The sequence below is a fragment of the Chionomys nivalis genome, chromosome X (assembly GCF_950005125.1).
Source record: "Chionomys nivalis chromosome X, mChiNiv1.1, whole genome shotgun sequence".
In the NCBI taxonomy this organism is placed as follows: Eukaryota; Metazoa; Chordata; class Mammalia; order Rodentia; family Cricetidae; genus Chionomys; species Chionomys nivalis.
The window spans coordinates 78130809-78145310 of NC_080112.1; the positions used below are offsets into that span (position 1 = coordinate 78130809).

The window sequence follows — 14502 nt, forward strand, 5'->3', positions numbered from 1 at the left end:
AGAGTGAGTTCCAGGACAGTCAGGGATACACGGAAAAAACACTATCTTTAAAAAAAAAAGTAAAGCTTGGCATTGTACTACACAACACCATTAGTCCGAGCACTCGGAACAAACAGGCAGGTACATATGTCTTTGAACACAAATAAGTTCATGAGGGAAAAAAAGCCTTCCTCAAGTCAATAAATTATAAGTAAAAAATACTGGTATATAAACTATCCCTGACAAACTGAAAAAAATATTATCAGCAACACAAACCGATTAAGACCTAACCCAGTTGTCTATTTTTCCAGTAACATTCAGGCTATGAATGTTAGCAATGCACTCCTAAGTAACCAATTTCTCTTATGAAGTTTTACATTTCATCAATGATTTTGGCTAATTATCTTTTAAAATAATCTCTACTCTCAATATATTTAACCCCTAGGGTTTAATATGTTCTGTTAACTTACTGTATTTGATAGTATAATAGTATTCCCTTTGAAAAACTGTTCATAAACAGGGATACATAGTGAGACCTTGTCTAATTTTCTTTTAAAAAGCCAACAACAAAAAGTGTTCCACGGGCGGTGGTGGCGCACGCCTTTAATCCCAGCACTTGGGAGGCAGAGGCAGGTGAATCTCTGTGAGTTCGAGACCAGCCTGGTCTACAAGAGCTAGTTCCAGGACAGGCTCCAAAGCCAGAGAAACCCTGTCTCGAAAAACCAAAAAAAAAAAAAAAAAAAAAAAAAGTGTTCCAGTCTTTTTATTTGAAAATTATCCATCCAAATATTAAGGCACAGTGTGTAAAACACTATGAATTATAGAAAAATATATAATTTTTGTGAAAGCAGAATGACATTCCAGCACCTTTGTTTTACAAGCACTTTGTAAATCCTAGTTCTAATCACAATATATTTAGACTGAGATCTACCATCTTGGTAGACTAGTAACTAGTAATTCTTTGAGGCGATTTGACTAAAGATGTCCCAAGAACAAATAGGGATGTGAATTTCTGTAAACTAGAACTAAAAGCGAGGATATTTTGTCTTAAAATAATAGAGCAAGGTGTAGTGAGTGGTTCATGCCTCTAATTCCAAGACTCAAGAGACAAGTTAGAACACTGCCTGGTTACACAGCAAATTCCAATCCAGTATGGGAAACAGCAAGACCGTGTCACAAAACAACAAGAAATAAATAGAAAGATGACTGATAGAAAATACATAACATCATTATAAACTTGGCAAAGAAATATAAACAGAACACACATTTGGTTCCTTCTGAAAGCTATCTTTAAACAGTTCCCTGTAAAATTTTGTGGAAACTCAATAAAGAGACATAGAAATAGAAAACCATATGGCAAAAGCACCCATACTATATGTTCAAAAATGTTTCAGAGGCAGGGAACCACTATAATCTCAACATTTGTGAAGTAGAAGCAGAAGTGATCAGGAACTCAAGATCATCCTCTGCTACAGTGAACTGTAGGTTAACCTGAACTACAGAAGATCCTGTCTCAAAAATAAACCAAGTTTCTGTGAAGAAGGAAATGAAATGCAAAAAATAGATCACCTTTCACAAAATGACATTTGCTTTAGGTAGAAAATCACTTTGAACATATAGCCCTGGGGTGCCATGAGATGGCTCACTGTGTAAAGGTACCTGCAGCGAAGCCTGCTGATCTGCATTTGTAACAAGACCTAGATGGTAGAAATCCAAAAATTCCAAGTTGTTTTCTGACCTCCAAACTTGTGTAGTTGCATGTATGCATGCACACGCACGTGCACCCACACACATTCATACACATACATAAATAAATAAATAAATAAATAAATAAATAAATAAATAAATAAATAATATTTTTTAGTTATGTGTTCCCATTAAGAAATTTTGTAGGGCTAGATAGAAAACTTAGTGGCTAGGAGTGCTTGCTCTTCTAGAGGACCTGAGTTTAGTTCCCAGCTACTGGGTGGCTCACAACTGCGTGTAGCTCCACCTCAGCAGGATCCAACACCCTCTTCAGGCCTCCTCGGGCACCTTCAGGCCTATAGTATACATATACACATACACACACACATACATAAAAATCAATCTTCAAAAAAAATTAACTCAAATAATGTAAACAGTTTGTTTATACTTTAAACTCAATCGCGGTGTCTACTTTTTGCTATCAAAAGAATTCAAGAATGAATCAAGATCCAGAACAGCCAGAGTTGTTACAGAGAAGCCCAGTCTTGAAAGGAACAAGTAAAAAGAATCAAGAATATGTTCATAACTTGCATGATATTACTTACCCACATTTGGAGGTTTCACATAATTTACAGGTAGTTCTGGAGGTCTGCCTCTGTGTAGAGCTGCAAAGGCAGACCCATTCCATAGTGTACTCTTACAGTCTATATGAAAAGACCAAAGTCAGTTAAGGAAGAAACAAACAAACAAAAACATTTTTCCACTACTCAACACAAAAGGACCTGATTTACACCTTTAGAAATTCAATTGTAACCAGGTGGTGAAGAGATCTCTGTGAGCCTGGTCCACAAAGTAAGTTTCAGGACAGCCAGGGTTGGTACACAGAGAAACCCTATCTCAAAAAACCAAAAAAAAAAACAAAAAAAAGGAAAGAAATTCACTTGTATATTTAGAAATTTATTAAAATACAGCAAGTTCACACAAATTAAAAGAAAGTATTTTTTAAAGACATATGAATATTCATTTGAAACTGCATTGATCTCTGAATCTTCCTGTATAGCAGTGTTAAATATCTAAAAGAGTCCTTACCTTTGGCATCCCGTAACAGAGACTGCCGACCAACACCTAGTAATGTCTGTACCCCAGGGACACTCTGAGGGATCTCCTTATCTAACAAGGGACCAATCCTCTCACAAATTTTAAGGAGGTAGTCTGGAGGAATGTGTGCATTGGCTGCCACCTAGAAACCATAAAGAGAGCACAGGGAAAAACACTTAGTTCTAAGGTATCAACTCATTCCATAGTAGAGCAAAGTATTTTAAAATATGAAATCAAGAAAATTAAAATTAATAATCTAATATTTGAACTAATTTTAAGAAACAGGCACACACAATGGGGCTGGACAGATGGCTCAGCGGCTAAGAGCACATACTACCTTGCAGACAGTTTAGTGCCCACATTGGATAGCTTACTGCCTATAATGCCAGGAAACCTAACACCGCTGCCCTACACACACACACACACACACACACACACTTAAAATAATTAAAAATAAATCTTTAAAAATGAAAGACAAAATAAGCAAGGAATATTTAAATGATGCTATAGCATAATTTACAAAGCACAAGCCTCTATTCTACAGATTAAATCACTTTAACCTAACGCTGTTATAAAATGTGGTACAAAATAGCAAACACGATCATGTCAAGAAAAAACCTAAAAAGTGATGTGTAAACTCTCTGACTTCATTTATTCAGTACTGAGAAGTAACTGGTTAAGAAAAGAATCTGGGCCAGGCAGTGGTGGCACACACCTTTAATCCCAGCACTCAGATCTCTGTGAATTAAGAGGCCAGCCTGGTCTACAGAGTGAGTTCCAGGACAGGCTCCAAAGCTACAGAGAAACCATGTCTCGAAAAACCAAAAAGGAAAAAAGAAAGAAAGAAAGAGGGAGGGAGGGAGGGGGGGAGGGAGGGAGGGAGGGAGGGAGGGAGGGAGGGAGGGAGGGAGGGAGGGAAGGAAGGAAGGAAGGAAGGAAGGAAGGAAGGAAGGAAGGAAGGAAGGAAGGAAGGAAGGAAGGAAGGGAAAAAAAAGAAAAGATTCTGAGGCAAAAATTCAGGCAGATTACGTTCTAAGAGTCCAAGCCCAGCCTGGCAGTTCAAGGCCCCCTAAGGGGACTTAGTAAGATCTTGTCTCAAAGAGAAAAGCAGAAAGGACCACTAGTGCCTAGCAAAGTAGCACATGCTTAAAATTCCAGCACTTGGGGGTTGAAGCCTGTTACAAAAAATTACAAAACTTACAAAAAGTTTAAAGCTAACATGCACTTAAGTACTGTGCTGCACGTAAATCTAACATGCACTAAGTACTGTGTCGCACGTCAGCCAGAGCTACATAGCAAGACTTTCTCAAAAGTACTAACAGGTATGTATCACCACACCCAGAATTTCGGGGCAATTGTTTTCGTAAGCTTTTGCCAAAATTAACTGTAATCTAGTAAAATAGGTAGAACCTAGGCAATGGTCATGATATTCAGAAAGAACAGCGACCATGTTGCCTCAGGTTTGTACTCAGAAAGTTCAGCTTCAGGTTTGGATCAAAGGTCAAGGAAATACTTTGCATTATTGTTCATATCTTCAGTTTGGTTTAACAGCCAAATACTTATACTCTACTTCGTTAAAATATGCAAATAATATTAAAATCAAAGTACCTGGTGATTCGATCTAAAAATATGATCTATAGAAACTGATATCCTAATGTCTCCGTACATGATAACAACCGTTCACATTAGCTTATTTATAAGTATGCCTCGTGTACATATACAGTATCTGAAAGAAAAAAGCCTTATGGCACTATATATATATATATATATATATACATACATACATATATGTATATATATATATATATAAACCATGCAAATTTTCCAACACTCTTGGAGAAACTGAGTTCCTTATAGCAAGTAAATGCTATATGGGAGACTCTACATGGATGTCTTTCTTGGCAAATATTTTCTGGCCCTTGACCAACTTAATAATTATTTGTACTTGTTATAAAATCTTAAATAAGGCCAGGCAGTGGTGGCGTACACCTTTATTCCTAGCACTCGGGAGGTAGAGGCAGGCGGATCTCTGTGAGTTCGAGACCAGCCTGGTCTACAAGAGCTAGTCCCAGGACAGGCTCCAAAGCTACAGAGAAACCCTGTCTTCAAAAACCAAAAAAAAAACTTACATAACTACCTTAGAGGTAGAGTATACCTAGTGATACATGATGCCCTTCCCCAAGTTCCTCAAAAAGATTTAACTGCCCTAAGAGAAATGACAGTCCCTGTGGAGAAAACAAACTAGAAAATAGAAATAAATCAAAACTCAAAGTGCCTGAGGTTAGTAGAGACCTAAAGAAGCAAAAAGAGCCGGGCAGTGGTATAAACACCTTTAATCCCAGCACTCAGGAAATAAGGGCAGGAAGATCTCTGAGTTCCAGGCCAGCCTAGTCTACAGAGTAAGTTCCAGGATGGGCCAGGGCGACACGGAGAAATCATGTCTAGAAAAACTCAAAGCAAACCAAAAGAACCCAGCAAAAATAAAGTATCTGTTTTTTTCCCTAGAGGTAGGAGGAGCTGTGTCTCTTAAGTGTTCTCTAATTAATATTTTAGGTTTACTTAAAAGTCAGGATTGAATCATAAACTCACATCTTAAATCTTTTGACAACCTTACAGAAATAAAAATGTCTCATTTTCAGATGATTATGTAAAAATGTTACTGTGAAAGGGGATAGGTGTGCAGAAACAAATAGTAACTGGTTCTTCTCTAAGCAGAACTAATGTGCTTCTCTCTCTCTCTCTCTCTCTCTCTCTCTCTCTCTCTCTCTCTCTCTCTCTCTCTCTCTCCTTCCCTCCCTCCCTCCCTCCCTCCCTCCCTCCCTCCCCCCTCTCTGTTTGTTTTTTTTTCCAGACACAGTTTCTCTGAGTAACAGCCCCTGGCTGTCCTGGAATTTGCTTTCCAGACCTGACCCACCTGCCTCTGCCTCCTAAATGCTGGAATTCCAGGTGAGTCACCAGGTCTGGCTCCAGAGAGCTCTGCAGCAGCACAGGTAACAAGGAGTTAAGACTCCCTACAACTCTCCTTTGGAATGTTAATCAGTATTAATAGCATTTCTTTCTCTTTCTACTAGCTTCAAGATTTCCCCAGGAAAAAGAAACCTCAAACAACCCTGGACCTGGGGCACACTTCTTAAATCCCAGCACTGCAGAGGCAGAGGCAGGCAGATCTTGGTGAGTTCCAGGCCGCTCTGGTTTACACAGCAAGTTCCAGGACAACCAGAGCTAAGCTACAATGTAACATTGTCTAAATACAACAAACAAAAGAGGAGGAGGGAGGGAAAGGAAGAGTGCTAAAAGGGCTCTAAACTTGAATGTAGATAAAAATCAAGAAAAGTACAGAGGCAACTTCTATATTCAAGAAGTTGCTTAGTGGTGAAGGTACAAGGAAGGGAGTAAACTCAGTCTGCGCTACCAGCTTAAGTAATCTCTGTGTATGAGTGTGTATGTGTGTGTATGTGTATACACAAATACAATATTTGCAAATGTACATGAAACAGTAAAGTGTCTTTAAATTGCTATTTGTTACCAGTTTCCTAAGTAATCAGTAAACAATTGAAAAAATGCACTCAAATTTACTAGCAGTCATGTAAAAAACATGACAAAGATGATTTCAGGCTGGAAAGCCGGCTAGGTGGGTAATGTGCTCCCCATACCATCAGGAGAACTTTAGTTGGGATCGTCAGTAGCCATGTGCACGGCAGCATGGGTTTGTAATCCTAGCCTTAAGGAGTTGGACACAAGAGAATCCCGGGGTTTCCTGACCAGCTACTGTAGCTGAATCCAAATCGTAGACTCTGTGAGAAGTACTGCCTCAAAATAAGGTGTATGGACCAAATATTAGGAAGACACTTTGTTTACATGAATGAAATTGTTAAAGAATCCATAAAAGATATTCTATGAAAAATAGTAAGGAATGCTGAGACCGGGAGAAATAGTCTTCTCCAGGGAAGAGCATAGCAATTGGTTATCTAATACCAAATGGTCAGCCCTGAAAATATACATACAGTTAACATACCGACTCAGAAGGTTATACTTAGTTTAAGTGCTAAAAACCTGTTTACGTGAGCACCAACACGTACAATGACTCTAGTAAGTCAATAGCAACCCCAGGTTCCAGAGACCGACAACTCTACCATATCATTCAGTGTTAGGACAGAGGCAGGCGGATCTCTGTGAGTTCGAGGCCAGCCTGGTCTACAAGAGCTAGTTCCGGGACAGGCACCAAAGCTACAGAGAAACCCTGTCTCGAAAAACAAAAACAAAAACAAAAAAAAAAAAAAAAAACAAAAACACACACTGCATTGGACTTGAGGAGCAAATGTTTTGGGTTTCACATGCTCCATTCTGTTCTTCGTAACTGTGACTGTGTGTCATAGAGCAGATTTTAAATCACATATGTTTAAATTGCTCCCATGCTTACACAGTCAATAACTATGCTACCAGCACTCAAAAATAGTCTGCTATTCTAGTAACCAATTCAAGCTATTGTTAGCAATTAGACAAAAGTTGGGCAAGGTAAGAAAGGAATATAGGTATGTCTGGAATGCTAATATATTGTTTTAAAGTAGTTGTTATGAATCAAATGACAATATGAAACACTCTTAATAGGGCTAGGGCTGTGGCTCAGTCATAGTGCTTGCCCTATATGCATGGTTCATTTGGTTTAATCACCAACTACCAAAAGAGTTTTAGAGCCTGAATGTTTTATGCAAAGATGAAAATTCTTAGAATGATAACAATTATACTCTTTTTACAGACACTAATGAACATATAATCTTTTTGAGCATATACCTTTGATACATTTATTTTAATATTATTGCCTCATGTATTTTGTATATTAAATAAGGGTAATACAACCTATGTCATTCTAATACAATTGCTAACTAGTGCTTTCAATTTCATGGATGAAAAATGTGAACAAGGGGGATATAAAAAAAGAACAACAAAGTTCATAATATAAAACTTTAAATGAAAAAAGCAAGGGTACATGGTTTATATAGTCAAATATAAAAATTCCTCTGCATATCAAAAATTTTTTTTTGGTTTTTCGAGACAGGTTTTCTCTGTAGGTTTGGAGCCTGTCCTGGAGCTAGCTCTTGTAGACGATCAGGCTGGCCTCGAACTCACAGAGTGCTGGGATTAAAGGTGTGCGCCACCACAGCCTGGCTCAAAATTTTAAATATATATAAAAAAGGTCTCGGAATGTAGCTTATGCACAATACCCTTGATTCCATCGTGTGTGTGTGTTCGCACACATGTTTATGAAAATGTAGCCAGGCTCATGGTGGTATGTGCCTGCTGGGAAGACTGCAGAAGAAGGAACATAAGTTTGAAGTCACCACAGTATCTCAGATTCTACACCAAACTTCACAGATCCAAGGAAACCTTGTGTAACAATACCAAATAAATAAATAAATACTAATTAGAAGGGTTATACCTGTAATCCCAGCATTTCTAAGGCTGAAGCAGGGGGTTGCTTCAAGCTTGAGGCAAGCCTGAACCACATAATGAGCTCTAGGTTAGCCTACACAGCAGCATGTGACCCTGTCTCATCAAACAAGCTAACAGTACAGAAATATATGAACAAATGACACCAAGTCCATAGAAACAGATAACTGCATTAACGATAATTTTAAAAAGTAACACTTAAGGGTTAAGCAAGCCTAGTACTAATAAAGAAAATTCTATTTAAATCAACTCAGGCCTTCTGAAGAGTGGTCTTCAATATATGATTAAAGCTACAAAGCTGATGAGCTCCTTTGACCTTATTTAGAAATCCACTTTAGAGAGCAAAGTCCAAGGGACTTGGGGAGAAGGTAGCAGAAAAAGACCACCTAATTATGCAAAAATATTAGTGAAAAAGTCACTGTAACTTAGAAGATCAATTGGAAATCGAGGACAAATCATAGTATCTAAAATACAACTAAATTGGTTTTTCTTACCATTACAAGTCTGGCTATGCAAATAACACTAGTCATGCAAAAGTACTGCCAGAAAGACAAAGCAGAAAATGGACAGACTGCAATTGTGTAAAAATTTGCTTTTACAGTTTAAGAAAGGACTAGTAAACTGGTATTAAAATTGGGTGGTAAGGAGAAAATTTTAATTACCTGAATTCCTATTGCATTCGTTTTGAAAATATAGTTTTAAGTTTCCTTTTGCCATTTGCTCAAAAAGTAATCTACGTGCACACACATATGAAAACTGGAAAGGGAAAACGTAAAGAAAAGCACTATCCATACACCTAGATATTCAAACTATTTTCAAATGTGTATCAGTAGTTACCTGATAAAACATATTTTAGTGAATACTTTGGTTTTACGTTCTGTGGTACTAGTTGAACTCATATCTAACAAGAGCAACAACATAAAACTTCTGGCCAAAAATTAAAAGTAGTAACAGGTATTCAGAAATAATTTATAGCCATCTGAAAAATTATAACCATTAACATGGTGGTATTTACTCTTATTACAATTATAACATTTGTTGATTTGCAAAACAGTAGTTTCTGTAACAATTTACACGCTTCACTCTTGAAATACTGTACACAAAAATTATCAAAAGGAATACCTCAGCAATTTAAAGGTTTTCTTATTACAATATAATTTTAAATAAATTTTCTTTTTATTTATTCTACTACCCTTCCAACTTTTTTCTACTTTGTCTGATTTTCCTCATTTGGATCTTATTTGGAGGAAAGAGAGCTGAATTTAGTGAACTTAGATTTCATCACTCTTTTTATTCTCATACAATTCTACATCTGTGACCAACAGAAGAACCTCCTTCCCAAAATATAAAGGGTCACCTTTTTGTCTCTGTGCAGAGCAGAAGGTGCACTTACACTACGAATCATAGATGCAGGAGAAACAGCAGTCAATCCGATCGCTTTGGTTCTTAACTAAAGTATATTCTGTTTTTTAAAAATGCCCATTGTTGTCTCCTAATTCCCTAATCCTGTTCACCTATTCCTAAAAGGTCATAATCCATAGTTTTGATTTAGTAAAAATGTATCTGTACAAATGCAATTTACTGATGAATTAACAAGCTATTTTCTAAGATCTGAAATATACAACAATGTTTTTATTCAGTAGTCCATTATCTAAAGACGGCAAATCTTGGAAATCACTCAGTGGTCCCTTAGTATCTTTATTTGTGTCGTTTTTCTCATTTACGAGTCAGTTCCCCCTTCTGAGCTCCTTCTCCCTTTCCCTCTAAAAAGAAAAAAAGAAAGAAAGAAAGAAAAAGGAGAAAAAAGAGAGAGCGAGAGAGCGAGAGAAAAAAAAAAAAAAAACACCCAAGCCTGGCCTCAGTTCCCGTATTTCAAGCCAGGACCAACCAGAAACCAGTTTTCTTCCACTAATCCGGAACTCCGGGCTGTTACCAACGCTGTCATTGGCCAGCGTCAGTCCTTGGTACGTGCCCCAAGATAACCCCCTGGTTTCTGTCCCTTCTCCCCCTACAATGGGCCTTCTCCGATGTTTGTAACAGAGTCATAATCCACAACACAGCACCTCAGATAACCAACTCACATTCTTCAAAGTTTTCGGGTGAAAATAAGCAAGGCTGGAGTAGGGCAAGGTACCCTTCCCGACACGCTGGGAGGGGGAAGGGGCAGTCGATTGAACACCAAACAGCAGGCTTGGGGAGCCTAGCGGGCTGAAGGGTCAGGGGCGGGTTGGGGGCACAAGGTGGGGAGGGAGTGGAGAAAGAGTTGGGCTAAGTTGAAATGAAAAGTTTACTAACCAGATCCTCGAAGCTTCTTCGGTGCTCTTTCCCCTCCCAGTCTAAGCGGCGCGGAATCAGCTGGGGGCCAGAGGAAAAGAAAAGGGGGGGGGTGTGAAGGAAAAGCCTCTGCTCCCCATCAGCAGCACCCAGCCTGGAGCCCAGTCCTAGACCCTCTAGTGTTTTCATATCTCCAGACCGGACAGCTATTGCCGCCGTGCCGGGGGTGGGGGCTGGGGGGACAGGCCAAAGGGAAGGAAATCCTGAAAAAACGTCTCCCGCAGGAATAAAAGGCAACGAGTTAAGACCCCAACGTTGTCCGCCCCTTCTGAGAAAGAACCCGGCTCACCCCAAGTGACAACAGCCCGGAGTGTCCAGCTCGAAGGCTCCCTCCGGGCCCCTGCCCTCGGCCCCTGACCTACCTTACCCTTCCTCCAGTTTCTCCCCAGCCCTCCCCAGCCCTTCCCAAAGGGGGTCCATACCTGATGCTCCTCGAGCTCTTGCACTAGCACCTGGGGAAGAGGGAAACACGGATATGAGAAGCAGATTGGGGCGCCAACCCATTCCTCCCTCCCCACTTCCAACACAGCCGCTGACTGTAGGACTAATCGAGGCCGGCCTTTCCCTCACCCTCCACTGCACTGCTCACCCGGTGCCTCAATTTCCCCATTGGTACCATTCCCCAACACTCCCAGATATCCTTCTCCGTCTCACCTGAGCGGATTTGTTACAGGGTCCGGACTGCAAGAACCTAGCGATCAGGTAATACAGCTCTAAAGAAGGGGTGGGGGGGTGGGGGGAGATGTTGGGAGAGAGGCAAGGAAGAGAGATACAAGCTTTAAAAAAAAATTCTGACAGCCGTCGCGCAAAGCCCCCATCCCTTTAGCCCCTGGCTCAGCTACCCACCGGCTTCGATCTGGGTAGGTGCCGCCGCCATCCTTTTCCCGAGGGGGTTTGGGGGCTTTGCTCCGGAGGGCTGGCGGGTGCGGGTGGGGGTGCTGCCTCTATTGTGGTGAAGCCCCCATGCCTGGGAGTCCCGCCGCTTCCGCTGCACTCCTCGTCCCAGTTTCGGTCTCTCTCGGATTCATCGCATCACGTTTCGACCCATAGATATTCTAGCCCAAGAGCTGAGGAGGCGGAGGAGGAAGGAGAGCAAGAGAGAAGGAGAGGGAGGAGCCGAAGTCGCTGAGGGGTGGGCGGGGGCAAAAGGGGTGGAGTCATGGAAAGGGGGGAAAGGGGAGGGAGCCGCTTGCAGCGCTCACGGCTCGCCGCCAGAGGCACTGAGGCTGCTGCCTTGCTCCAGCCGCCTGAGCCGGCCTGGGGTTGCCTAGTTACTGCCCCGGGAAGGAGGAAGAGGTGCTAAATGCAGGCAGACACTCTGGCAACCTCTCTAAAACTCTGTGGTGGCGTTGGCGTCTCGGAGCTCCGGAGTTGCTTACCCTTCCTGTAAGGGCGATTGGACCCTTTCCGGTGAGGGAACCTTTCATGAGAAACTTGTAAGGGACTAACTTGGCCTAACTCCGATAGGTCACCTAAAGGGTTTGGTTTGTTTGTTCTGTCTCTACCCCAAGGAAATGGTGCTAGCCACTTGTGGTCTTGTGTCCAAACGAGGAACAATGCACCAAATGAAAGTGCTGTACTTACCCGATGAGTAGAGAAATAATATTCTTATAGTAAACTACTTAAAATATCCCCCTTGATGCTATAAATATTGCTTGAGAAATTTACACTTCAACCAGGAAGCCGGTTCCAAATTCTGAAGTTTTCAATAATGTATTTTCCCAAATTCTGTAGGTAAAGTTTGAATTCTGTTTTGAAACACTATCAAAACATTTTAAAAGTTCTTAAATATACATTGAAGTTTGGATAGAAACCATACTTTGTTTTGTTTTGCCCTTTAAACGTTATTTTCTGACATGCTGTCACTATATATGCAAGCCTCACCAGGAATTAGTTGCAATCCTCCTGCCCTGCTTCCTGGGGTGCTCACCTTTCAAGCATAAGTCAGCTTGCTAGTTTACAAATTGTTTCCTAGAAATGAGACTACAATCGTTTTAATATATAGCCTCAACTCTTCACACAGCACTTTTGGCGATGGGTAGTTAAGTCTTCAGCGATCAAAGTTACTTGTGTAATGATTGTCACAGATGGAGTAAACTGGTTTACTTGACTTAGCCACTTTCTTTTAACATTCTGTTCTCATTCTCTACTTTGAAATCCTAATTCATTGAAGCTAAACCTGCTGGCAAAACAGACTCTGTATACATTGTTTACATTGAAGTACTCAAGTTTGAAGGTTCACCTTCTAAATTGATAGTGGGAGTTTGGTTTTCAGATTTACGGAGCTCAGTCAATAACACAGTGGGCCTAGAATTCCATTAAGTTAGCATAAACAAATTATCCTCACTAACTCTTTTTGTCCGTTTCTTTTGTTCAGAAAATAATAACATTACAAGGTAATTATGAAATGCTATGGTTATCTTTGGCATAATCATTATTTTTAAAAAGTAGATAAAAGAAATATAAAAACCTCTGAAAATCTTTGTAAGGGGTTACTGAAATAGTAATACTTTTATGGTTCAATATAATATAATGTAATTAACAGTTAACCTTTACCAAGTCATTATCACATGTTACCTGCTGTATGTAGCTCATTTAATTCTTACAGTGACCTATGAGACAGGTTATTTTTCTTCATTATACAGAGAAGAAAAATGACTATTATATGATTTTAGAGTATTCACATTTTATTAATTGTATTCCTTATGTGTAAAATATAAGAATAAATAATACTCACCATACTTACTTAACTTACAGAATTTCTGGCCTGGCGGTGGTGGCACACGCCTTTAATCCCAATACTTAGGAGGCAGAGGCAGACGGATCTTTGTGAGTTCGAGGCCAGCCTGGTCTACAAGAGCTAGCTCCAGGACAGGCTCCAAAGCTACAGAGAAACCCTGTCTCAAAAAAACAAAAGAAGAAGAAAGAAGTCATATGAGAATATATTTGTGTTATGTTTCAAAAGGTATGTGGCATAACTATCCTTGTGTTCATTTAACTATTGATTTCGATGCAATTAAGAGATAAAACCCTACAAATTTACAGAATTTTAAGACAAGAAATTACTTTGTATAAAAACTGTTCTTAAATTTTTATTTGTGCCAGGCGGTGGTGGTACACGCCTTTAATCCCAGCACTCGGGAGGCAGAGGCAGGCGGATCTCTGTGAGTTCGAAGCCAGCCTGGTCTACAAGAGCTAGTTCCAGGACAGGGACCAAAAAAAAAAGCTACAGAGAAACCCTGTCTCAAAAATAAAAAAATAAAAAAAAAAATTATTTGTTTAGCCGGGGAGTGGTGGTGCATGCTTTTAATTTTAGCACTCAGGAGGCAGAGTAAGGTGGATCTCTGAGTTCGAGGACAGCCTGGTCAACAGAGCGGGTTCCAGGACAAACAGGACTGTTACACAGAAGAGAACCCCTGTCTCAAAAAAAAAAATTGTGTATATGAGGGGGGAAATGTCACCTGCCCTCAAGGCAAATAATTATTTTAACAGGAATTTGAAGTGATAATTGATTAAGAGTAAAGAAAATAAAGATTAGCCTTGTGTTTCAGGTATAAACACTTCAGGAACTCAAAGAAGCAAAATTTCTTAAATTGCTTCTAATGTTCTCTATTGACAAAGTAAACTAACAAAAGGAAAGATATTTAAAGGCCTGAATCCATTTCCACAGAGCAGCCAGTACGGGTGAATTTTGGAGATGATTATCAAGAAACTGATGAATGCCGGGCGGTGGTGGCGCACGCCTTTATTCCCAGCACTCAGGAGGCAGAGGCAGGCGGATCTCTGTGAGTTCGAGACCAGCCTGGTCTACAAGAGCTAGTTCCAGGACAGGCTCCAAAACCACAGAGAAACCCTGTCTCTAAAAACCATAAAAAGAAACTGATGAACTAGCACAAATTTTCTGGACTAAGTAGTAAGAAGGAAGATTTGAAATGTGTATATTCCCACCAAAAGTCT

General features: G+C 40.0%; 1 protein-coding gene across 1 annotated transcript in view; it reads right to left on the minus strand.

Moving 5' to 3' along the window:
• The window catches only part of Brwd3 (bromodomain and WD repeat domain containing 3), a 103315-nt gene extending 91745 nt beyond the window's left edge, over window positions 1-11570 (minus strand). Inside the window, exons 1-6 of the mRNA XM_057760142.1 lie at window positions 11392-11570; window positions 11200-11258; window positions 10968-10997; window positions 10507-10566; window positions 2755-2905; window positions 2271-2369 (exon numbers count right to left, since the gene is read on the minus strand). Of these exons, the coding sequence (XP_057616125.1) occupies window positions 2271-2369; window positions 2755-2905; window positions 10507-10566; window positions 10968-10997; window positions 11200-11258; window positions 11392-11422 (430 nt within the window). The 5' untranslated portion in view covers window positions 11423-11570. The remainder of the gene's footprint in view (window positions 1-2270; window positions 2370-2754; window positions 2906-10506; window positions 10567-10967; window positions 10998-11199; window positions 11259-11391) is intronic.
• Between the last annotated feature and the right edge of the window lie 2932 nt (window positions 11571-14502).